We start from the raw sequence: 27,533 nt of genomic DNA, 5'->3' as shown, positions 1-27,533 counted from the left end.
TGTAAGCTCTTATGATCAGCAGGATACTCTCTCTCTCTCTCCTGTAGAGTGTAAGTTCTTATGTTCAGTGGGGTCCTCTCTCTCCTTTAGAGTGTAAGCTCTTATGGTCAGGTGGGTCCTCTCTCTCTCTCCCTCCTGTACAGTGTAAGCTCTTATGATCAGCAGGATACTCTCTCTCTCTCTCTCCTGTAGAGTGTAAGCTCTTATGTTCAGCGGTGGTCCTCTCTCTCTCCTGTAGAGTGTAAACTCTTATAGTCAGTGGAGTCTTCTCGCTCTCCTGTAGAGTGTAAGCTCTTATGTTCAGCGGTGGTCCTCTCTCTCTCCTGTAGAGTGTAAGCTCTTATGGTCAGTGGGGTCCTCTCTCCTGTAGAGTGTAAGCTCTTATGTTCAGCGGTGGTCCTCTCTCTCTCCTGTAGAGTGTAAACTCTTATGTTCAGCGGTGGTCCTCTCAACCTCCTGTACAGTGTAAGCTCTTATGATCAGCAGGATTCTCTTTCTCTCTCTCTCCTGTAGAGTGTAAGTTCTTATGTTCAGTGGGGTCCTCTCTCTCCTTTAGAGTGTAAGTTCTTATGGTCAGGTGGGTCCTCTCTCTCTCCCTCCTGTACAGTGTAAGCTCTTATGATCAGCAGGATACTCTCTCTCTCTCTCCTGTAGAGTGTAAGCTCTTATGGTCAGTGGGGTCCTCTCTCTCTCCTGTAGAGTGTAAACTCTTATAGTCAGTGGAGTTTTCTCGCTCTCCTGTAGAGCGTAAGCTCTTATGGTCAGTGGGGATCTCTCACTACAGTATCTCCTCTCCCTCATATTTTCTGAACAAATACCAACTTTCCAGTATTGAAATCTGCACAAATTTATTCGCCATAAATTACATTTTTTGGGTGAAGTCAGCGAATTTGAATTTCAAAAGATCCGTTCATCTGTATTGGCAAAGATTGATGACTTCCATGTATGTCACTAATACATATTATGACAACATATGGGGTATTAAATTGACAACATTATGGGCTGACAACATCATGGGGTATTAAATTGATAGGCTGGTGACAAAACAGAAGCGGTGATATTGCATAACATGTCCTCTTTAAGAATCCAGAGAAGATGGTGATGTCACATGTAACAGAGGTCCTGATGTCACATCCCTCTGGTCCTGTTGTATTCCCTGTGATACTTGATAGCAGGTCATCAAGGGCAGATGCTGACAGCAAAGGACACTATCACCCGCTAGATGGATTCCCTTTGGGCCCCCCACCCACAGTCATGCCCCACCGGTATATGAGAGAGAAGCATACTGTTTCAGAAATTACACTGTACACTTGTATTGTGATTTGGCCTTCACCCCCATGGACCCCTGTGAAGTTGAATCGCATGTTTGTCCCTGTGCAGATCATTATGCCTGATATAACCACTGATGGTGCTGTCAGAGGTGTTGTCAGGAGCATGAAAACAGTTGATGACCTCAATATTTTTATTTAGTAATGACCTTTCTAAGGAAACTATATAGTGAAAATGTTCTATGTCGGAACATCTCCAAAGGAACTTTTCTACCCAGAACATAAGATCTGCTGTAAAGGTGTTTCACTTTTATTTGGATGTCTGTATAATTATGTGCAAAAAGTACAGAATCTACTGACTAGTATTAAATATCACTGCCAAGCAACTTCATTAAGTTTCTAGGGTGTTTACTCCTTAAGGTATAGGTCCACACATGGATCGGGTCCATTCAAAGGGGCTAATCTGAGGGCCTCCCCTTGTTCCTGATTTCAGGGGGAATTCCAAACTTTATTCAGTGACACATCAGAAACAAATATGACCTTATGAATAGCACCACAGTTTTCACATGAAAACAAAAGGAATCAGTTTGTAAATATTTTTAATGTGAATATTTGAGTGGAAATTGTTTCCCATGCTAAAAAAAAATCCACGCAAAAAAACTCTGTGTGATATGCAGTAACTTAAAGGGGTAGTCTCATGTTACGTAATTGATTTAGTGAGTTAGACAGTATAAAAATAGCAAGTTTGCAATTGACTTGCTTTTTCTACCTGCTGTTATACTCCTGATGTTAAAGCTTTTGTTTTACATGGTTTACAGCTTGTTGGAGCTCAACCAAAAGAACCTAAGTATGCACAGACTTTACATTCCATATGGAGGAGTTAACTCTTGAGATACTAGTCACATTTCTCCAGCCCATTGATTTCTATACAGCGGTTAGACACTCACCTCCAGGCTTGGATTGACCCATAGGAGAACAGGAGAATCCTCCGGTGGGCCCCTGTGCTAGAGTGGGCCACCATCCTCTTATATGAGCAGTTCATGGCACTATATACTTGAATCACTAAGTACCGACAATGTCACCATCTTAATTATTTTAACAATCTACCCAGTTCATTGTTACATAAATTTGTGATTGAGGATAATGTCACCTTTGCATGTAGTTGAAAAGTGGGGCCCTGAAGTTGGTTACTGGTGGACCCTTGGCACCCCAGTCCGACACTGCTTACCTCTCTCAGCTCCTGATCTGTTATCAGTCCTGCAATATCCCCTGGCTCCCAGCATTGGCAGTTTCCAGAGGAGTTCGGCTAATCTGTACTCTCACATTTGTGAGCCATGTACTTGTTCAAAGACTCTATTATCTCTATTTGCAAAGTGTAGACTTCAAAACAATGACAAACCAGTAATGTGTCCCAGTAGCTTCAGCTCAGCAGTATGATGAAGCTACTGAACTACAACTGTCAGTCAAGGAGAAGTGCCTGTTCCCCCCTTCCACACACACATCCAAAAACAAGGAAGGAAGGAGACTTGAAACATGTGTGCTGCTCCAGAGACAATTAGAATAGAAGAATAACCCTTTACTCATAACTCCCAACTTTGGAAGAAGAGAAAGAGGTACACATTGGCAAATTTTGGCCACGCCCCTGTCCATACCCCAATATATGCCCATTTACCATTTCTTTCTTGCAGGCGGGCTCCAGGTTTTTGTGGGTCCCGGGCAAAAGAGTCTCAGTGGGCCCCTTTAACACATACCATTATTCATGATGCACAGACACAACAGAGAAATATATATATAGTACAATGCAAAGATTTTACTTCTTACATTACATGAACGATATCTATTGTAAATTCCACAATAGCTCAGAAACCGGTGAATCCTCGCAGCGCACAGTGCAGACCGAACAGTATAGTCCTCCATACGGTATTATGGCACCACTAAGTACTCCATACAGTATTATGATTCCCATATATTGCTCCATACAGAATAATAGACCCCATATATTGCTCCATACAGAATAATGGGCTCCATATATTGCTCCATACCTGAATAATGGCCCCCATATGTTGCTCCATACAGAATAATGGGCCTCATATAATGCTTCATACAGAATAATGGACCCCATATAATGCACCATACAGAATATTGGACCCCATATATTGCTCCATACAGAATAATAGGCTTCATATAATTCTCCATACAGAATAATGACCCCATATAATGCGCCATACAGAATGTTGGACCTCATGTAATGCTCCATACAGAATACTGGACCACATATAATGCACCATACAGAATATTGGACCGCATATATTGCTCCATACAGAATAACAGGCCCCATATAATGCTCCATACAGAATATTGGACACCATATAATGCTCCATACAGAATAATGACCCCATATAATGCACCATACAGAATAATGGGCCCCATATAATGCTGCATACAGAATAATGGGCCCCATATAATGCTGCATATAGAATAATGGGCCCCATATAAGGCTCCATACAGAATAATGGACCCCATATAATGTTTCATAGAGAATATTGAGCCCCATATATAGCTCTATATACTTTGAGTCCCATATAATGCTCCATACAGAATAATGAGCCCATATAAGAAAGAATAATGGGCCACATATAATGCTTAATACAGATTGGACCCCATATAATGCTTCATACAGAATGGACCCCATATAATGCTGCATACAGAATGGGCCCCATATAATGTTCCAAACCAAATAATGGACCCCATATAATGCTCCATACAGAATAATGGGCCCCATATATAGCTCCATACTTTAAGGACCCCATATAATTCTCCATTCAGTATGGGCCCCATATATTGCTCCATTCAGTATGGGACCCATATATTACTCCATTCAGTAGGGGCCCCATATATTTCTCCATTCAGTACGGGCCCCATATATTGCTCCATACAATATGGGCCCCATATATTGCTCCATTCATTATGGGCCTTATATATTGCTCCATTCAGTAAGGGCCCCATATATAGCCACATACAGTATGGGCCCCATATATAGCCACATACAGTATGGGCCCTATATATAGTCACATAAAGAATGGGCCCCATATATATAAAAAAAAAATACTCACCTCTCCTAGCTGGCGGTAGGTCCGAACTCCTCAGCATCTTCCCGCACTCTGCACTGTCAGAGCAGAGGTCTCATTGTAGTGATGTCAAGGCGCCCTCTGACCTGACATGTCACAGAGTCAGGAGATGTGAAAGACGCCGGAGCTGCAGAGAAAAGGGGAGAGGTAAGTTACTATGGCAAGTGTCAGGGCCCTGAGGAAGCAGAGGGGGCCCAATCGCGGGCACTGGCACCGGGCTTTCCCGACTCACCGGGCCCATAGCGCACCAGGGTCACCCACAGCGAGTGGGTCCCCCGCTTCCTCAGGGCCTTGGCACTTGCCGGGAGAACAGATGTGTCGTGACGGGATGCGAGACTGAGCCCTCAAATCGGAACAGTCCCGCCGAATAAGGGACGGTTAGGAGAGGAAGGAACAAAGAGCAGAACAAACATGAAGGAAAGAAGAAGCAGAGTGGATGGGATTTGAATAACGCAGCCAGGAGGGGCCACAGGAAGTGCAGGAGGGAGTGAGGAACAGGGAACCACTAATATGATCTTCTCCTAAAGCTCAAGAGCAGGTGATTACTATACTGTACAAATGTCTGCCTGTAACAATAGAGAAACCCACCTGTCTGTGACATCACTATGTGTATTATCCCTGCACTGTGACATCACTGTGTGTATTATCCCTGTACTGTGACATCACTGTGTGTATTATTCCTGTACTGTGACATCACTGTGTGTATTATCCCTGTACTGTGACATCACTGTGTGTATTATCCCTGTACTGTGACATCACTGTGTGTATTATCCCTGTACTGTGACATCACTGTATGTATTATCCCTGTACTGTGACATCACTGTGTATTATCCCTGTACTGTGACATCACTGTGTGTATTATCCCTGTACTGTGACATCACTGTGTGTATTATCCCTGTACTGTGACATCACTGTGTGTATTATCTCAGTACTGTGACATCACTGTGTGTATTATCCCTGTACTGTGACATCACTGTGTGTATTATCCTTGTACTGTGATATCACTGTGTGATTTATCCCTGTACTGTGACATCACTATGTGTATTATCCCTGTACTGTGACATCACTGTGTGTATTATTCCTGTACTATGACATCACTGTGTGTATCATCCCTGTACTATGACATCACTGTGTGTATTATCCCTGTACTGTGACATCACTGTGTGTATTATCCCTGTACTGTGACATCACTGTGTGTATTATCCCTGTACTGTGACATCACTGTGATCATTATCTCTGTACTGTGACATCACTGTGTGTATTATCTCAGTACTGTGACATCACTGTGTTTATTATCCCTGTACTGTGACATCACTGTGTGTATTATCTCAGTACTGTGACATCACTGTGTGTATTATCCCTGTACTGTGACATCACTGTGTGTATTATCCTTGTACTGTGATATCACTGTGTGATTTATCCCTGTACTGTGACATCACTATGTGTATTATCCCTGTACTGTGACATCACTGTGTGTATTATTCCTGTACTATGACATCACTGTGTGTATCATCCCTGTACTATGACATCACTGTGTGTATTATCCCTGTACTGTGACATCACTGTGTGTATTATCCCTGTACTGTGACATCACTGTGTGTATTATCCCTGTACTGTGACATCACTGTGATCATTATCTCTGTACTGTGACATCACTGTGTGTATTATCTCAGTACTGTGACATCACTGTGTTTATTATCCCTGTACTGTGACATCACTGTGTGTATTATCTCAGTACTATGACATCACTGTGTGTACTATCCCTGTACTGTGACATCACTGTGTGTATTATCCCTGCACTGTGATATCACTGTGTGTACTATCCTTTTACTGTGACATCACTGCGTTGATTATCCCTGTACTGTGACATCACTCTGTGTATTATCCCTCTACTGTGACATCACTGCGTTGATTATCCCTGTACTGTGACATCACTATGTGTATTATCCCTGTACTGTGACATCACTGTGTGTGTTATTCCTGTACTGTGACATCACTGTGTGCATTATTTCTGTACTGTGACATCACTGTGTGTATTATCCCTGTACTGTGACATCACTGTGTGTATTATCCCTGTACTGTGAAATCACTGTGTGTATTATCTCTGTACTGTGACATCACTGTGTGTATTATCCCTGTACTGTGACAACACTGTGTGTATTATCCCTGTACTGTGACATCACTGTGTGTATTATCCCAGTACTGTGACATCGCTTTGTGTATTATCCCTTTACTGTGACATCACTGTGTATGTTATCACTGTGCTTTGACATCACTGTGTGTATTATGTGTATTATCCCTGTACTGTGACATCACTGTGTGTATTATCCCTGTACTGTGACATCACTGTGTGTATTATTCCTGTACTGTGACATCACTGTGTGTATTATCCCTGTACTGTGACATCACTGTATGTATTATCCCTGTACTGTGACATCACTGTGTATTATCCCTGTACTGTGACATCACTGTGTGTATTATCCTTGTACTGTGATATCACTGTGTGATTTATCCCTGTACTGTGACATTACTATGTGTATTATCCCTGTACTGTGACATCACTGTGTGTATTATTCCTGTACTATGACATCACTGTGTGTATCATCCCTGTACTATGACATCACTGTGTGTATTATCCCTGTACTGTGACATCACTGTGTGTATTATCCCTGTACTGTGACATCACTGTGTGTATTATCCCTGTACTGTGACATCACTGTGATCATTATCCCTGTACTGTGACATCACTGTGTGTATTATCTCAGTACTGTGACATCACTGTGTTTATTATCCCTGTACTGTGACATCACTGTGTGTATTATCTCAGTACTATGACATCACTTTGTGTACTATCCCTGTACTGTGACATCACTGTGTGTATTATCCCTGCACTGTGATATCACTGTGTGTACTATCCTTTTACTGTGACATCACTGCGTTGATTATCCCTGTACTGTGACATCACTCTGTGTATTATCCCTGTACTGTGACATCGCTGCGTTGATTATCCCTGTACTGTGACATCACTATGTGTATTATCCCTGTACTGTGACATCACTGTGTGTGTTATTCCTGTACTGTGACATCACTGTGTGCATTATTTCTGTACTGTGACATCACTGTGTGTATTATCCCTGTACTGTGACATCACTGTGTGTATTATCCCTGTACTGTGAAATCACTGTGTGTATTATCTCTGTACTGTGACATCACTGTGTGTATTATCCCTGTACTGTGACAACACTGTGTGTATTATCCCTGTACTGTGACATCACTGTGTGTATTATCCCAGTACTGTGACATCGCTGTGTGTATTATCCCTGTACTGTGACATCACTGTGTATGTTATCACTGTGCTTTGACATCACTGTGTGTATTATGTGTATTATCCCTGTACTGTGACATCACTGTGTGTATTATCCTTGTACTGTGACATCACTGTGTGTATTATCCCTGCACTGTGATATCACTGTGTGTATTATCCTTGTACTGTGACATCACTGCGTTGATTATCCCTGTACTGTGACATCGCTGTGTGTATTATCCTTGTACTGTGACATCACTGCGTTGATTATCCCTGTACTGTGACATCACTATGTGTATTATCCCTGTACTGTGACATCACTCTGTGTATTATCCCTGTACTGTGACATCACTGTGTGTATTATCCCTGTACTATGACAACACTGTGTGTATTATCCTTGTACTGTGACATCACTGTGTGTATTATCCCTGTACTGTGACATCATTGTGTGTATTATCCCAGTACTGTGACATCACTGTGTGTATTTTCCCTGTACTGTGACATCACTGTGTGTATTTTCTCTTTACTGTGACATCACGGTGTGTATTATCCCTGTACTGTGACATCACTGTTTGTATTATCCCTGTACTGTGACAGCACTGTGGGTGTTATCCCTGCACTGTGACATCACTGTGGGTGTTATTCGTGTACTGGTATATCACTGTGGGTGTTATTCCTGTACTGTGACATCACTGGGTTTATTATTGTATTTCTTTGGGGGAGTTTTACTATTGTACAGGTGCAAAAAATTGTCATAAGCATTATAAGTGCATGGGGGTTGTAGAGGGGCACAGTTATAGTGCGCGTCTGTGGGGGGTCAAGATTGTGGACATCACTATTTTAATGTGTTTTATCTTTGATAATACTATTACTGTGGGGGGGAGTAAAACCAAGATATTGGTACTATGTAGCACCATGAGGGCTCTCTGAATTTTGTGTAACCCCTATAGATGAATGGTACAATTTGTTTGTAACTAGTGTTAAAAGAGATCTGTAATAAATTATACTGCTCTTAACCAGATTTCACAATATAATCTTATACATTATAGTTCTTAGGTCTGAAAAGGTTTCTGTATTTACTTTAATAATACAGTCAGAATGATTGTATAATGCTGTTAAAGTTTAACTGAATTCACCTAGCCTGATTGACAGCTTCTCAGTGTCCCTCCTCCCTGCTGCTGCCCAGTCTCCTCCCTCCTAGCCTGATTGACAGCTCCTCAGGGTCCCTCCTCCCTGCTGCTGCCGAATTTCCTCCCTCCCAGCCTGATTTACAGCTCCTCAGTGTTTCTCCTCCCTGCTGCATGCCGAATCTCCACCCTTCTAGCCTGATTGACAGCTCCTCAGTGTCCCTCCTCCATGCCGCTGCTGAATCTCCTACCTCCTAGCCTGATTGACAGCTCCTCAGTGTCCCTCCTCCCTGCTGCTCCCGAATCTCCTCCCTCCCAGCCTTATTGACAGCTCCTCAGTCTCCCTCCTCCATGCTGTTGCTGAATCTCCTCGCTCCTAGCCTGATTGTCAGCTCCTCAGTGTCCCTCCTCCCTACTGCTGCCGAATCTCCTCCCTCCCAGCCTAATTGACAGCTCCTCAGTGTCCCTCCTCCATGCTGCTGCTGAATCTCCTCCCTCCTAGCCCGATTGACAGCTCCTCAGTGTCCCTCCTCCATGCTGCTGCTGAATAAGAATGGCTGTATAATCATATATTAAAGTTTAAACTCAATTCAACCAAGTAACCTGATTGACAGCACTTCAGTGTCCCTCTTCCCTGCTGCTAAGATTTTGCACTGCTTAGTACAAGCTTCAACTGTCAGTCAGACTGGGTGGGCAGAGACTGTATGGACTTGGACTCATGAGCTATTTCACTCTATAGCAGTGCTCATAAACTGTGTGTGGCGCCCTGCTACACCAGGTGCCACAGAACCCAGTAGGGTGCATGGATGGACTTCTCCACAAGAGGCCCTCATTACATTCACACACCTCCACCCTACCACCTCAGACCAGCAGAGAGAGCCCGTTAGGGAGATAGATATGGAAGGTGGAGCCAGGCAGCTCGGTCAGTCAGTGCTTAGTCTGTGAGTGAAGAGCGTGCTGACGTTGAGAGCAGCGAAGACGCAGCTCGTCTGCTGCTGCCATAGTGAGGGCCCCGAGTTAGGCCGACGACAAGGAGGAAAGGAGAGAGGAGTTGAGGGGGGCAGAGGAGCGTACAAGGATCACCCCGAACTATATACCGGACACCGGGTCCGCACCTACAGGGTCCCTTTACACCCAGTAGGGACCACCGGACACCTGGAGGACTGCAAGTCCCAGGTCAACCAACGCTGACTACTGAACCAGGGCTAGGAGTCATGGAGGCCCCAGCGTCCAGGGAGAGTGATCTCCAAGAGAAGGCCCTACCACCAGGTCAGCAGGTGCAAGAGAGAGAGAGAGAGAGACAGTCATTAAGCCGGGCCTAGCTCCAGGCAAGTCAGAAGCTTAGCAAGTGGAAGCAACGGATCAGGAGGCCTATACCCGCTCACTGGGGAGAGTCCAGAAGTGCACCCTGCCTACCGAGTACCCTGGACCATGCCAGCATCTACACCAGTAAAGGTACCGAAGCGTATCCCCGTGTGAGTGTCCGTCATTTCTTCCTGAACCGTCTTGGCCGTCTCCCCCCTGTACCATGATCCATTACCCCACGCTGCCCTGAGGCCCGCTCCACCATAAGCTGCCCTAACATCTGCCTCAGAGGACTGCTCCGCAGCGGCGGCTCCCTTTAGCCGCATTCCACAGGTGGCGTCACGAACACTTTACAAATCCCCTATAAATAATCCCCCTTTTTGGTGACCGCCCTGGGCCATGGACCGGGCCAGCCACCGTGATATCCCCCACCGGCATCCATAGGCCCGGCTGCCGAGTACCCCACGGCTCTGGGGGCGAGTCATCTTCTGGCGTCACGAACAGGATTTCGTGCCCATTGCCACCGGGTACTGTGGGCCTTAAAAGACTGTAACGCTTACTGTGGTGAAGATTTCCCGCCATCCCCGAGGTTTCCCGCCATTATCCGCCATTTTCCTGTCGCTGCGCGGGAAGAAGAGGGGCGCAACCGCTGGAAGCGCGCCAAGCCCAGGACACGCCCCACCATTGACGTCAAACCAGGAAGCGTCAGGTCCTGGAAGGAGTCCAGTGGACGCTCTGACGTCAGACGCGAGCGACGCAAGGTCCTGGAAGAAGACCGTTTCCCGCGGAGCTGCGGCCTATCTGATAAGAAGTGAAGAAGGTAGGCTCCGGTTTACTAGGGGGCGCAACCATGGCCGACGACCAGCAAGCCTCCGGAGCACCGGTTAACACTCCTGATGCCCAACCTGCGCCCGGCGCTGCACGGGCCGGAGCGGCCGCTCCACCAGCAGGGGTTGATACCCATGGCCCTGCCGTATATCACTGGAGCGAAATGGCTTCCCCAGTATGATGGCAAACCAGACACCCTGTCTGGGTTCAAGAGAAAAATATGCGGTGTACTGGACATGTATTCTATGACTGGTAAGCAGAGAGCCGCTGTTGTGCTGGGACAATTGACTGGTGCCGCAGAGCGGGAAGTTGAAACCTGGCCAGCCGCAGACCAGGAATCAGTATCCATTATCTTTAAGAGACTGCAAACTGTCTTTGAAAACCGCACTGAGACAGATCTCCGGATGAGGTTCTACCACTGTGTCTAGAAACCTGAGGACAGTATCCGGGACTACGCCTGGCGCTTACAGGAAGCCCTGCGGGCCCTGAAACAGGTTAGTCCAGCCAGCATACAAGATGAAAATAAAATGCTGACGGAACAGTTCATCCGGGGGTTGAGGTCCCAGGAGGAGAGCAAAACTGTACGGTGGGGGGCCTTAAATCATCCAGATGCCACCTTTGACACCCTTAAGGACATGGCTATAAAGGGTCTACAGCCCCTGGAAACAACAGATACTGCTATCCAACGTTACCTGGGTGGGGCCACCCCAGTGCCCGCAGCACCCACTGCTCCTTCATTGACGGCTGAAACAAAGATGCAAACAGTGCCCCCTAGCGAGCCGGACAGCCTGCTCTCTGAAGTGCGCCAGCTAAGTAAAACCCTGGCCACTGTCCTGAGCACCCTGCAGCTACAGGCGGAGCCTGAGCCGGAAGGAAGGATCCTACTCGACGACAGCCCTGAGGATGTCCCCTGGATGAGGAGAAGAAGGAGGACAACGCCACCCCGTGGGAGGATCCACGACCAATGCCGCCCACAAAGGAACTCGTCTGCTACCATTGCCGCAAGGCAGGCCACGCTGCCCGGACCTGCCCTTTAAACGAGGAAATCCTGGGGCCGAGGGCCGACACCCAGGAGTAGACCAACCAGGCCCATCAAACTGGTACCATCGGTTCGTGGGAGGAAGACCTTTCCTGTCCATTGTGCTGGATGGTATCTCGACACCTGCCCTGCTGGACACTGGATCTCAGGTAACCATCATGCCTGATGTCCTATACAAAAGGTTCTGGTCCATAGACGAACTTCACCCGCCAGATCCAAACCTTTCCGTGTATGCCTCCAATGGCCTTCCCCTTAACCTAGTCGGGGTTAATGATGTGGCAGTAAAGGTGGGAAGTGTGGAACTGAAGGACCAGGGACTAATTGTAGTAGAGACTAATCCTGGTGATACAGACTTGTACATGATACTTGGTACTAATGTTTTGGTAACTGTTTGGGAGAAGTGTTATTCTTGCTCCAACAGATGGCTGACACTGCCAAGCCAGGGCAGAGGAGGGTGCTCCAGAAAGAGATCCGAGCCCTTATGTACCAGCAACAGGTAAAGCTATCAGGTGGTGAAATTGGTAATGTACGGGTGACAGACCCAATACCCATTGTGATCCCCCCAATGAGTGAAATGCTGATTTGGTGTAGAGCAGCAATAGGTCTAAAAGGACAGAACTACCAGGCGGTAGTGGAGCCCATTAGCTCAGAGCACAGACCTACACTCTTAACTGCCAGAGGGGTAGTTGATGTACACAATGGGAGGGTACCAGTACGTCTCCTAAATTGTGGGGAGGAGGAAGTTAAATTACCAAGATACGCCACTGTTGCCAGATTGTATACTGTGGATAACAACGCCATACACACAGTAGAGTCCTTAACCTCATCAGACACAGTGGAGGGTAATGACTCAGAAACCAAGGTGGAGGATTGGTGTCAACAGCTCCATGTTGGGACTGATGCCACTCCTGTCCATCAAAAACAAGGTGTACACAGGGTGGTCCAGGAATACGAACAGGTATTCAGCAAACACCCACTTGATTTTGGGAGGATTAAAGGGGTACAACACCATATACCCACAGGTGACCATCCACCCATCAAAGAACGTTACAGGCCCATACCACCAGCACACTACCAGAAAGCGAAGGAAATGTTGCATGACATGATGAAAGCAGGGGTAATAAGAGATAGCTGTAGCCCCTGGGCAGCTCCCCTGGTCCTGGTCAGGAAAAAGGATGGAAGCATGAGGATGTGTGTAGATTACAGACAGGTAAACCGCATAACACATAAATATGCATACCCTTTGCCCCGTATAGAGGAATCCCTGGCTGCTAGTGTTGAGCGATACCTTCCGATAGCAGGAAATATCGTATCGGATTGGATCGGACTGATACCCAAAAAGTATCGGATATCGCCGATTCCGATACCGGAAACCAATGCAAGTCAATGGGACACAAATATCGGAATGAAAATAAATCCTTTCTTTCCTTGTAGGTTAATTCTACATAAAGTAAAACAACTAAGAATAATGCAGAATGTATTACGCGAAAAGCCGGCAATTCATCAGCGGCATACACCGGTACCCAACAATTTACAACAGAAAGAATAGAGCACCACACATAGATTAGATAGATAGAAACATGTCAGTCACATATATATGAAGTACAGTGACAGTGTTGATTACTGTACTTGTCATTTAGTGTTAAAATAAAGGATTTATTTAAAAAAAAATTGGCGTGGGGTTCCCCTTAATTTTAGTCTCTAGCGGAGGTTAAGCAGACGGCTGGGGCAGATGTTTGAAGCCTGGGAAGGGGGTAATACCCACGGAGCTTCCCAGGCTACTAATATCAGCCCCCAGCTGAATACCTAGCCTTTACTAGCTATTAAAATGGGGGACCCCCTCAAAAAAATTACGTGGGGTCCCCCCTAATTTAATAGCTAGCAAAGGCTAGGCAGACAGCTGGGGGCTGATATTAATAGCCCAGGAAGGGTGCCATGAATATTGGCCCCCTCCCAGGCTAGAAACACCAGCCTTCAGCCGCCCCAGAAATGGCGCATTCATAGGATGCGCCAATTCTGGCACTTAGCCTCGCTCTTCCACGCTGCCCTGGTGCGGTGGCAGTGGGGTAATAGGGTTGAGGTTCATGTCAGCGCCAGCTGCCATGAAGCCCAGGTTAGTAATGATGGGCGTCTATAAGACACCCCCATTACTAACCTACAAAGTGTTAAAAAGAAAACACACACTACACCCAGAAAAAAATAATTTATTTGAAATAAAACACACAATTTTATTTAATTCTTAGTTTACTAAAAATAATAGTTACCTGTCCACGTTCCTGCGCTGATCTCCCATGCACAGCTGTCACATCTGGAGATGGTGACAGCTGTGCATGGCTGCTGTAAGCTCACACTGCCGGGAACACGTCCGCTCCCGGCAGCGGGAGCCACTGACTGAGGTCACCGGAGTGCATTCAGGCAGCGCAGCTCCGGAGACCTCCTTTACGGCACTGCTGTACCATGGGAATTTCTCACGATACTGCAGGGCCGTAAAGGAGCTGACCGGAGCAGCGCTGCCTGAACTCCGGCGAACCCGCTTATGCAATGACGGGGCTGCTTTACGGCCCCGTCATTCTAGCGGCGGCAGCGGTTCAGAGCGGTCACATTCTATGCTCTAAACTGGAGATCATCGTGGGACACTCGTGGACTACTACGGAGGGGTAAGGATAAGGTTGTGGTTTATTATTTTATATTTTATTACAGGAGATCGATGGCTTCGGGGCATTAGGTGTCTAGGTGAGTATAGGTGTAGTTTTTTAATTTTTACTTTATTTTAGGTGGCGATCGGCGGGGACAGGTAATGTATGAACTAATTTATTGTAGGTAACCACTGGCCACCAATGACATGTATTTAAAATTTATTGGGGAAACAGTAGGGCAATTTAAATAGCAGGATCAGGCTGATGGGAACTACTGCTCCCATCGAGCTGATCCTGCTGGCACGAGTGGACGGGGGACAGACATAGGCCGATGGGAGTAGTAGTGTCACATCGGCCTATGTCTGCCTGCACGCACACACCCGCAGACATCGCACAGACACCGCACACACCCGCAGACATCGCACAGACACCGCACACACCCGCAGACATCGCACAGACACCGCACACACTCGCAGACACCGCAGACATCGCACAGACACCGCGCACACCCGCACACACCCGCACACATCGCACAGACACCGCACACACCCGCAGACATCGCACACACCCGCAGACATCGCACAGACACCCCGCACACACTCGCAGACACACGCACAGACACCCACACACACCAATCATGACGGGCTGATCGTCCGGGAGGTGAGGCTGACCTGTGCGGCCGTGGGAAAGTTCATGTGAGTTCATGCAATGCAGTCAAGCATGAACTCACGTGAACCCTCTGAGGGCACCGCGGCGACTTCAAATGAACAGCTGATCAGCATCACCTGATCCCTCAGCTGTTCATTTGAAATAACCGGCGGGAAAGCGCAGCACAGAACGGGAAAGCCGGCGGTGAAGTCTTTTCACTGCCGGCTTCCCCGCCCGGGTCCTTCGCTCCCCGCTCCTTGGTGCTGCGCTCCCCGCCCGGTCCTAACTTGCGATCGGGATGGGAGGTGGCGAGGGGAGCGGAGGATTGGGGTGGGAGGCTGCGGGGAAGCAGTATGGGGCTGTGTGATTGTTTAAAAGCCGGCAGCTTTTTACCGCCCGCCGGCTTTTAAACGATCAGGAGAATTCTCCCACGCTGGGATGGCATTCTGATGACAGGCTGGATCTCAGCTGAGCGCTGCCATCCAGCTTGTCATCCTTCAGAGACACTGCAGAGCGCAGGCATTATGGGAACTTCCGATTCCGGTATTCGATATTGTAAAAGTATCGGAATTAAGTATCGGAATTCCGATACCGCGAATATCGGCCGATACCCGATATTTCAGTATCGGAATGCTCAACACTACTGGCTGCACTAAAGTCTGCAAATTACTTCTCTACCCTTGACCTCACTAGTGGGTACTGGCAAGTAGCAGTTGCTGAGAAGGACCGGGAGAAGACGGCCTTCACTACCCCGATGGGACTCTGCGAGTTCAACAGTATGCCGTTCGGACTCTGCAACGCCCCTGGAACTTTCCAGAGATTGATGGAGTGCTGTTTGGGACACCGTAACTTCGAGACCGTGCTGCTATACCTGGATGACGTGATAGTGTACTCCAAGACGTATGAGGACCATTTGAAGCACCTGGCGGAGGTATTTGAGTCGTTGTCCCAGTATGGGATGAAATTGAAACTTTCCAAGTGCCACGTGCTCAAACAGAAGGTTCAGTACCTGGGGCACATCGTCAGTCCAGAAGGAGTAGCACCAGACCCGGAGAAGGTCACTGCCATCCAGAAATGGCCGGAACCGAAGAATCTCAAGGAGGTACGTCAGTTCCTGGGACTGGTCGGGTATTACCGGAGATTTGTAAAGGACTACACCAAGAAGGCAGCGCCTTTGCAAGATCTCCTGGTAGGACAGTCCAATAGAGGCAAAAATCCCCCCTTCCAGTGGGGTAAAGAGCAGGCTGAGTCCTTTGCAGTGATGAAAGAGATCCTGACTGGCGAAGAAATCCTGGCCTACCCTGACTACAGCCAACCTTTCCTGTTGTACATTGATGCCAGCAACGAGGGACTAGGAGCTGTGTTAAGCCAGAAGCAGTATGGCAAAGAGAAGGTGATCGCCTATGCCAGCAGGAAGTTTCGTCCTACCAAGAGAAATCCAGAAAACTATAGCTCCTTCAAGTTGGAGTTCCTGGCCTTGGTCTGGGCCATCACTGAACGATTCAAGCACTACCTGGCCTCCATTAAGTTCACGGCTTATACTGAAAACAACCCCTTGACACATCTAGAGACAGCCAAGTTGGGAGCCATGGAACAGCGTTGGATGGCCCGACTGTCAAACTATCAGTTCACCATCAAGAATGCCAACGTTGATGCCCTGTCCAGAATGCCTCACCAGTCAGACACTGAAGAAGAAGTGGATGACCTGGAGGAGATTGAGCTACCTGCCTTCCACAGAAGTGGGATGGTCTATGAGCAGAGCACCTCCAGGAGGTATCGTGGTAAGACACTGAATTGGATTCAGGTCTTACGGGTCAGTACAGCTCTGTTATTTGTACTTACTCTATACTCTGTCTTACTATACACTCTGCTGCTTTATTGACTGTTTTGCACTGTGAGTTTATCTACTTACACTTTGTATCCTATGTAAATCTTACATGATTAATTGCAGTGCGGATCTTTTATACATTTGCAGCATGTGACTAAATTTGATTCACTAGTGAATATTCCTATATGTACTATAGCTGTCAATCCCGGCGACCTTTGTTTGTGTTGCTTCCCTTTTCTTATTATATTTATGTATTTTTCATTGTTTTTAATATATTAATAATAAATGTTACATTTTATATATTATCGTCCATGTGTTATATTATAGGTTTTTGCTGTTTATGCAGACACATGGGCACTTTGATGGTTTTGTGTGACTCAGTTTACTGATTGTTATAAATCCCCTATAAATAATCCCCCTTTTTGGTGACCGCCCTGGGCCACGGACCGGGCCAGCCACCGTGATATCCCCCACGGGCATCCATAGGCCCGGCTGCCGAGTACCCCACGGCTCTGGAGGTGAGTCATGTGCATTTTAATATCAGAGTTATGCAATCATTCTTAGAACATTTTTCAAAATAAATACACCAGCCTCATCAGTTCTAAGATATCTATTTAATATATACAATTTGCATCTTGAAATCTGGTCAAAAATATCCACTATAACTGAAGTTGGGTGCGGTTATAAAGAGTGTTTCTTAGGCTAAGTTCACATGGTTGTATAAAAAAATTGACAGTTTCATCCTTGACGATTCTTCTCTCACTGGTCATCCATGTATAATACGTTTTTTTTCCAGCAGCAGCTTTTAACCATTTACAGCTTCCTATGTTACAGAATTGCAATGTATCCATAAAAATAATATGATATACTGTCCCAATGAATAACATTGGTATTAGTGCTGCCTATGTGCGGTCCGTTTTTCTACGGACAGCATTTGGACAGAGAATACAGTTGTGTGAATGAACCCTGACTCTGGAGGACCCAACATGTCTGTGCATTGGGTAAACAGAGAACTGTGCAATACTTTCTTTCCCCAGTGGAGGTGCTGCAGGGTAATTAAACAGGTACTCTATGTGCGCAGCAGTACACTATGTGATCAGCTTAAAAAGGGATTGTCAAAGAGGAGAAACCCCTCCGCAAAACGAACAAAATTTGCCAAACAGTTTAGAAAAATCATAGTTTATTATTATTATCATCACGTCCATATAAAATATAGCAGTTAAAATATGTAAATATATATTTCCTCACTAATATAAATACGTTGCTACAAACAGCTGCATAGTTGTCCTGATGGATAAAGGACAGAATACAGTATGATGGTTACATAGAGGCTTTCACAGTTATAAATGTCAGAACTGGACACGTCACGGTGTAAATAGTTCTGTGATTTGTAGCTGACGCTACCATTTACAAGACACTGCCATAAACATGTGTTCTTAACATCCCAGCCAGCTGTTACTTCTGAGAACTTGCTGGATTCTCTTCGAGTCAATGTTATATTCATACTGAACTGAATCCTGGAAGAAGTAAAGAAGATCTGAAAGAACAAAAAAAAATGTATAAGTTATTATGAAAACTGGGCATAATGCACAATTTTTTACATTTAGACCATAGTCAAAGTCTGGACTCAAGCGTTTGGCCAAATTGGTGAAAAATTGACAAACCCATACTGATATATTATAAATTCTCTTGGCCATTGACTGTCATCTTGACCACTTCAGCCCATCACTGGCCTCACTAGTGTAAGCTACAAAATTGCAGCAAAACAAAAACCAACGGAGAGAATCATGGCACTAGCACTGGAATTTGTCCGATACAGTATAACAAGGGAATATATGTTATTTTGTCATTTGATTACCTTGGTTGCCTTTGCCCAAATTTTTTTATGATCTTATGATTTTATGATCCCAATTGACTAAATTGTCATGAACAGAAAATTATATCTTTTAGAAGGGAAATTATTATTCCTTCTTTACCATTTTTCTGGCACCATAAAGTCACAAAATGCAGTCATTTCAAAATTGTGCAAATTTTTGCTGGTCCATGGACAGTCCAAAAAATGCTCCAAATTATTAAGAGTTGTGCGCTTCCTAATATGTTTGGCAAACCTTACTCCAGGCAATAAATGTATGCAAATTTGGTCTAGTGTCTCTAAAAGTAAAACTTTTTGGGTCAGAAGCAGAAAATTCAACTAGTTCAAAATAGCATCAAGATTTACGAGCATGCTCGGGTGTTTTCCGAGTATCTTCAGCCTGCTTGGTGTTATGTTTGAGTCACTCCGTGCGCATGATTTGCGACTGTTTAACAGTTTTAATACATGTGAGGAATGCCTGTTCCTTAGACATTCCTCACATTTATTAAAGCTGTCAAAAAGTCGCAAATCATGAGCACAGGAGTGACTAAAACATAACACCCGAGCCCGCTGAAGATACTCAGCGAGCACCCGAGCATGCTCGCCGAAAGGGTTAACAGAACATGCTTGCTCATCACTACTAAACATATATTATTTCATTTAGTTTTGATTTCCCAAAACTGTAGCAATTTTTGGCTAAGTTATCCCCCCCCCCCAAAACATCATTGGGTCATATACCTTTGTAATAAAATGCTGCATTAATTCCTGGTCTCATTCCAGGGAAGCCTTTGGCAATAAACTTTGGAAATCCTTGATCCATTACTTGTCTGTCTTCATCATAGCTGAAATGGAAAAGTTAGACCAGTTTTACACTTTAGCCAAGAAAAGATCTAAAAATAAGCAGCGTGTATGATGAAGGTAACTAAACGTGAGGGTTAGGCCACATTTGTATAATTATTTTTGGGACTGAATCCCGTAATAGTATTAGGATTATGTTGCATTTTTAACCAAAAAGAAAGAACAATTTCTTTAATGCAATATTCTCAAAATGTTGACATTTTTTGGTTTCTAGCCTAGAAATAGAAAATATTATTGGAAGTAGAAATTTATAGGTAAGCTTGTATATATTTTTACGACTGCCCAATAATACGACATACTTGGTAATCCATGATATCCGGCTTCTAAAAAAATGAAAAAATTATATAAAAGAAAAAAAATAAAATAAACTGTTTTGAACTCTCTTTCTGGAGATGCAGCACTTATGCACTAGCTATCCTCCTCGATTTTGTGACCATCATGTCACCACCGTAGCTAATCAGAGGCCATAGCAGTCACATATACGTTATTGACATCACCACTCTGCAAAATGGTGGCAGTAGTATGGAACATGACAAAGTAAGAAACAAGCCGGTACTCCATCCTTCTTGAGAAAATTCGAACTTTATTGCATACGTGCCAAAAACACTGAACACAGATCCTCAGCTATTGATGCGTTTCGGAAGTTATCTTCCTTATTCATAGCTATGAAAAGTTTACTTCCGAAACGCGTCAGTAATTGAGGATCTGTGTTCAGTGGTTTTAGCACATGTGGAATAAAGTGACAATAAACACAGAGTTTTCTCAAGAAAGACGGAGTACCGGGTTTTTTCTTACTTGATTATATTGACAAGCTGCCTAGCACCTTGCATGAAGCCATTACAGTTTTGGTGAGCTGTTGGTTTACCTAAGAAACATGACTGTTGTGGCCTCTGACTGACTGGCTGCAGTGGTCACATGCTGATTACAAATAAACAAATAAGTGAAAGACCGCCAAACCATCTATTCTGGATCTCTCGAAAAACACAGCTCCATACCCTAACCCCCATATATAGGCCCTCATCCATGACTTCTTTGGCAAAAAAAAGTGTCATGAATATTGTCAGTTGATGTCAACCAAGCCAATTGCCAAAATTTACATTGAGTTTATGTTACAAATGGGTAACCAGGAGTTGGGAATTACCCCCAAAGTAGGTACCAGTATATTCAACATTTTTAGATCACCGCTGTCATTCTTACCTATAATACTTATTGTTCACGAAGAAGAATGTTTTGCCCAGATGCTCAACATGAACGGCAGCATCAATCTTCTTAACATTTTTGGGAAGTCCCAATTTGGTGATACTTCTGGGTCCTTGGGACACTTCAAAGCCGTCAAGAGTCCAATATTTGTTTCCTGAAGTCAAAATAGAACATAACGACATCATGAATCAAATAATGTAAAAATCCATTTTCACTTTTTACTACTTGAAAGGTAATAAAACACTTATGTTACCTTTAAAAACTAGAATATCCCCAGTAATTGGGTTCTCATAGGCAGCATCAACATCACTGGGTAAAGATGGCCACAATGTCTGGATGAAAAGTAAGTCAGATTCTCCCCCTCTTGGATGTATGCGAAGAATGAATCTGAGAAATAAAAATAAAGAATACTTTGAGTTATAAAATGTAGAACTTATAGAACTTTCCAGGCACATTTAGTAAGTGCTCTCCAGTGCATCACTATGGCTGGTCCAATGGTTTCCAACCTTGTATTATCCATTTGAATTACAAATATGTCCAACCTTTCGCTATATCTGAGATCAGTGGTTCACTGACAAGCCACGAAAGAAACAAACTTATGCAATACTCTGCCAGGTGTTTTAACTCAAGATTATTTTTTAAAGCTCGTCATTTTACGTCACTTATCTTGGGATATCGTGAGCCAAGAAGAAAGGTAAGAAGAGCACATCTTTAATAGTATAGCTAGATATACATGTGTGACTGACATCAGAAGAAGTCTTTATTATAACTTACCTGTTTAAAAAAAAGAATAGTTCTCCTCGAAGAGTAGTCACGGCATCAAAGGCAAGGTTAGGGTCGCATTTAGAAGGTGTGGTAGGACCAGTTGGCTGAATAGGATTTGATGTCTTTCCTAAAAAATATATTTATAGATAAATTAATAATCTGTAGCATCAAGAATGATTGCATTGGTCCAGAACGGAAGAATTGGAGACCTCCTCCTTACCGTAGAGAGACTGAATGGCATCAATGTCATCTTGAGGCAGGTGGAAATTATTAGGGTCGGTGCTTGAGTAAGTGGGATACATAAGGGCTCCTTGGTCTGTGGAGTGGTGAAGGCCAAGAGCATGTCCAAATTCATGAGCAGCTACCAGAAACAAATTGTACTCTAGAAGGGGAAGATAAGATGAGAAAGTGATTAGATGAAACTGAGTGCCGAATAATTCTCACTAAAAAATTTTTTCAAAACCATAACTTATTGGCATATTGCTAGTATTTGCCACCAATTTCTGATTAGTTGCAGTTCAATTGTTGGTACCTTCACAAGTGCCAAAATGTACAGTGTAGGCATTGTAATGCACCAAAAGTTACTTGAATTGTGCTACAGCCCCTGCTTTTAAGGCATTATTGCATGTCGACTACTGGTGGCCTATCTCATTGGCCACTGTAATGGTGTAAATAATGAAGGGGATATCATTCATCCTGTTGACCCTCAATTATTGAACTGATGGCCTCCCCTTGTCAATGGATTGCCTAGGGGTCAAAAATATTTGTAAAAGTGGTTAGACTTAAAAAAAGGAAGTAAATTCAATGATTACCCAGTCCTCGCTGGTCCCTACTTACTGAGAACATACTGGAAATGACTCTCAATCAATCACTGGAAGCAGAAGTGTCCCGCTACATCCAGTGATTGAACGGGCGTTGTGGTCCATTTTTGATGTTGAGACAACACCATCGAATAGAGACCAGCGGGGAGCTGCAAACAATCTATTATTTATAGTTTTTCTTAGCCTATCTGAACAATTTTAAAAAATAATTTTTGTCCCCTGGACAATCCCTTCAGCCCTCAGAAGTGCTTGAAATACTACAAGTCTATGAAATCACAAACCCATGACTTACGTTGGCTGGTTTTTGTAAATGTTTCAGCGTCATCAAAGTGAGTATCACCCCCAATATGAGGCCCAGGCTGGAAAGCATGAGCTAAAATTCCATCAGGTCCATCAAATGGACTGTTATCACTGTGATCTAAAAAATAAAGATGAAGCTAATTAGTATTAGGAGATCATAGCGCAAAGTAATTATTAGCGGCCATACCGATAAATATTCATTGTTACCTCCTTCAACAAATTTGATTTCAATATCACATTCTCCATTGTAGACCCTGGTGAAGGTCAATGGGGTCACATCACTCCAGACTTTGAACGCCCTTTTGATGGAAGACTCCACATCAGCTTGTGGCATGTCGGGTGTGAAATTCACAATTCTTAAATTAAAAACAGAAAATATTTAGATGAATATAAAATGTAAGATATGCTCCTCAACTGTATACATGAATAACTGAATAGTAGAAATGTATTTATAAAATGTTGTTTTGAGGACCTTAAGACCATAAAAAAATACAAGCTAATATTTATAAGCAAAAAAATACCACAGACAATATAAAACCCTTAAATAGATGGCTGCACCCCGACTCGCGTTTCGCCTTATTCTTTGTCAAGGGGATTCCTTTGACCAAGTGAAAGATGAAACACATGTTGGGGTGCGGCCATAAATTGGTTTTATATTGCTTCAGAATTTTTAAACATTAAATTGGTACATTAAAAAGTGTTATATAACATATTATTTATATGTGCAAAGTCTGTTTGTTCCTATACTTGACTTATATGAAATACTCTATGGCGGACTTATGTGTATACATACTGCATCTATTGGGATCATATCTCAATTTCTGATACTTGTGCGGTGTATTTCCTCATTTTCCCTTTTTTCTGTAAAAAGTTATTTTAGATCTTTCTAATAAAGATTGTATCTTCTTAAGCCATTTTGTGTGTGGTGCATTGTCGGCAGGATTTACATAAAATATAGTACACACTTTATTGTAAATCAGTTATCATTAGCCATAAGTGACAGCGGCTCTAAATGTTGTCCTTCCTTTGGAGGACCTAGCATACCCATGCATTATTTGGACAACTCATTGACTCAGTGGAGAACTATGTAATGCCTAATTTCTCCTGTGGTGGCACTGCAGCGAATTTGCACACCTGCAGCCTGCAGATTACAGACGAGCACACAAAAAAAAACAAATCAGCTCATGTAGGAAATGCTTACTTGTAGGTGATATCGCTTTTCTGCCAGGCAGAACTTTTAGGGACGGTGCTGTATTCACCGATGTCATGAACACCGCACCGAGGCTTCTCCATCATTTCTACAGTCTTCTTGTCCAGTTGTCCAGTCACTTGCAGACCAAAGAACTGCTGCATTTCTTGAAGCTTTTTAACAAATGGATTGTTGTTGTTAGTTCTTCCGACTGGTCTTCCAGTAGTTTTCAGATCATAGAACCGTTCTAGGTATTTCTTGGGAATGAGATCAATTTAAAATACTTAGTACATGTAGGACCCAGAAGTACATGTATAAATGAGAAGGGTTTAATATGAGGTTGAATTCATTCAGATAGATAGAAAGATGCATAGATAGATATGAGATAGAGATAGATAGATAATAGATAGATAGATAGATAGATATGGGATAGATAGATAGATAGATAGATATGAGATAGAGATAGATAGATAATAGATAGATAGATAGATAGATATGTGATAGATAGATAGATATGAGATAGATAGATAGATAGATATGTGATAGATAGATAGATAGATATGTGATAGATAGATAGATATGAGATAAAGATAGATAGATAGATATGTGATAGATAGATATGAGATAGAGATAGATAGATAGATAGATATGGGATAGAGATAGATAGATAGATAGATAGATAGATAGATAGATAGATAGATAGATAGATATGAGATAGATAGATAATAGATAGATAGATAGATATGGGATAGATAGATAGATAGATAGATAGATAGATAGATAGATAGATAGATATGGGATAGAGATAGATAGATATGAGATAGATAGATAGATAATAGATAGATAGATATGGGATAGATAGATAGATAGATAGATATGAGATAGATAGATAGATAATAGATAGATAGATATGGGATAGATAGATAGATAGATAGATAGATAGATAGATAGATAGATATGGGATAGATAGATAGATAGATTTGGGATAGAGATAGATAGATAGATAGATAGATAGATAGATAGATAGATAGATATGAGATAGATAGATAGATATGGGATAGATAGATAGATAGATAGATAGATAGATAGATAGATAGATATGGGATAGAGATAGATAGATATTAGATAGATAGATAGATATGGGATAGATAGATAGATAGATATGAGATAGATAGATAGATAATAGATAGATATGGGATAGATAGATAGATAGATAGATAGATATGGGATAGATAGATAGATAATAGATAGATATGAGATAGATAGATAGATAGATAGATAGATAGATAGATAGATAGATAGATATGGGATAGATAGATAGATAGATAGATAGATAGATATGGGATAGAGATAGATAGATAGATAGATAGATATGAGATAGATATGGGATAGATAGATAGATAGATAGATAGATAATAGATAGATATGGGATAGATAGATAGATAGATATGGGATAGAGATAGATAGATAGATATGAGATAGATAGATAGATAGATATGAGATAGATAGATAGATAGATAGATAGATAGATAATGATAGATATAGATAGATATGAGAGATAGATAGTTAAATAGATAGATAGATGGGTGTGGGTGGGGGGATGGATAGATAGATAATAGATAGATAGATAGATAGATAGATAGATAGATAGATGAGATACTTACCTGGGCCATGTTTGCATGTTTCCTTTCCAGTTCTTGCGATGCAGCTGGGAAGGCGGCAGACATCGCAGCCCAGGACAGCAGCAGGATGGGGAGACAGTGCATTTTGCTGGAGCTCAGGTTGTAGAAGGATACTTGCCAGACATTGGGTCCTGCCTTTATATAGCCCCTGGATGTCTCATAAAATATGAGTCATATTAGACTTTCTTAATTATTGTGGCAAACGTGGATCCGTTCCAACAAAGTGACACAACTGCAGTTAAGTAATAGTATACAATTCCCATGTATGACAGGAAACACAGCGCCTCGAGCCTTCCAGGTAATTCTGTCAGGCAGGCTATTAGCAAAGCATATAAAGTGAATGTTATGAGGACACGCGTGCATGTGGGTTGGGGGGGGGGACATGTGAAATTGCCAGATTAAACAAGTTTGAAGACTCATTTGGGAAATCCCTTGGTTGGGCATTACACGGTTATAATCGGTTATCTTAATCACTGCAGCTTCAGATTTTATTGCAAAAAGGTAAATGAGTTTAGCTTAAAGCTAATTTTTCATAATATTTCACAGTACAAACTGTACACATTATTGTATGTGTGTGACGCTCGCAGCCCTCCCTGGGAAGATGGGGGGTACTCGGAGCCGGGTCAGATGTTTAGCGGGTTGTAGCCGTGGCCTGGACCCGCTCCGTGTCCAGGGCCGTCACATTAAAAAGGGTGGTACGGGCTCATCCGGGTTGAGTGGCTGATCTCGACTACGCCACCTGTGGCTCCTGGTGAAGGCCACCAGCGCTGCTGCAGTCTTCTGAGGCGGGATGTTGTGGCAGCCGAAGTTGATACTACTCCCCACAGGCGGAGCAGGGCCTCAGGGCAGAGACGAGGATGGAGGGAGTCATAGTGGAGGAGGTCTGGTGCGGTGCGGTGCAGAAATAAAGAGTCTGGAGGCCATAGGGGTTGACTTCCAGGGTTTTTACTCACGGTAGAGCATGCAGCAGCAAGGCTTCTCTCTGCTCCTCACGGGGCTCTGTGGTCACCAGGACCGGGGGTCCGACAACCTCCGAGTAATTCAAGTGTTTTAGTCAGGACCCCGCACCAGAGTGTTCCTAGACTTCAAACTGAGTCCTCTCCTGTCCGTGTGTGTGTAGAAAGGCCGGGTCTCCCTCTGGACTACGCACAGAACAAGGGTACGGGTGTCGACTCTGCTCCGCCCTCTACCCGGTGGGATCCACTGAGCCTTCCGGGCTTTCCTGACTAGGACGTAGAGTAGCAAAGTCAGGTGTCGGGGGCCGGTACCCCTCTTGCAGCCGGAATCCCTCTGACTAGGCTAGAACAATGAGGACAGGTGGCGTATACCGCTCCGTCTGCATCCCCCTGGGATCCTTTTGCGGTGGAGCTAGACTCCTAAGCTCCAGGCCTTCTTGGGTATGGTCCTTGACCGGGTTGAGACAGCCGTTAACTCAAACCTGCTCCTCGACTCAAGGCCAGAGTACGAGGACCGTGTCCCCATCAACTGCAGGTTCACACAGAAAGCCACATTCAGTGATGAAGATCACAATCAAAGATCATAAGCCCAAGATGGCTGTTTATTAAATATGAATTATTAAGTGTAACCTAAATGTGCATTCTCCACCCTCACCCACTACATGGTTCCCCCTATCTTTTGGTTCCCCAATCTCCCATTATCCCAGATGGGAGCAGCACCCTGGTGCCTATTGTCCCCCCCCCCGGTGGGAGAAGTGTGGTGTTGGATGTAGAGGTGGGGTCCTGACGATTGCACCAT

General features: G+C 43.9%; 1 protein-coding gene across 1 annotated transcript; it reads right to left on the bottom strand.

Moving 5' to 3' along the window:
* Positions 1-18,274: 18,274 nt before the first annotated feature.
* On the bottom strand, positions 18,275-26,105 carry LOC141249536 (matrix metalloproteinase-18-like). The gene is made up of 10 exons (XM_073669666.1): positions 25,761-26,105; positions 24,109-24,353; positions 23,115-23,263; positions 22,900-23,025; positions 22,007-22,168; positions 21,796-21,913; positions 21,275-21,408; positions 21,019-21,175; positions 19,702-19,805; positions 18,275-18,648 (listed from the first exon to the last, which is right to left on the bottom strand). The coding sequence occupies exons 1-10, from the start codon at positions 25,860-25,862 to the stop codon at positions 18,548-18,550; spliced, it is 1,398 nt and encodes a 465-aa protein (XP_073525767.1). The 5' UTR covers positions 25,863-26,105; the 3' UTR covers positions 18,275-18,547.
* Between the last annotated feature and the right edge of the window lie 1,428 nt (positions 26,106-27,533).

The sequence above is a fragment of the Phyllobates terribilis genome, unplaced genomic scaffold (genome assembly GCF_046119375.1).
Source record: "Phyllobates terribilis strain yellow unplaced genomic scaffold, ASM4611937v1 Scaffold_2__4_contigs__length_985480577, whole genome shotgun sequence".
Taxonomy (NCBI): domain Eukaryota; kingdom Metazoa; phylum Chordata; class Amphibia; order Anura; family Dendrobatidae; genus Phyllobates; species Phyllobates terribilis.
Note: the sequence above shows the minus strand (reverse complement) of the source record. Positions and strands in the feature narration are given on the sequence as shown.

Bases quoted from the DNA above. Each gene is read 5' to 3' on its own strand.
- LOC141249536 (XM_073669666.1), bottom strand. From the start codon at position 25,862: ATGCACTGTCTCCCCATCCTGCTGCTGTCCTGGGCTGCGATGTCTGCC. The intron at 23,264-24,108 runs GTAAGCATTTCC...TTTTAATTTAAG, and splicing joins AAAAGCGATATCACCTACAA to AATTGTGAATTTCACACCCG. The intron at 21,914-22,006 runs GTAAGGAGGAGG...TATATTTTTTAG, and splicing joins TGCCATTCAGTCTCTCTACG to GAAAGACATCAAATCCTATT.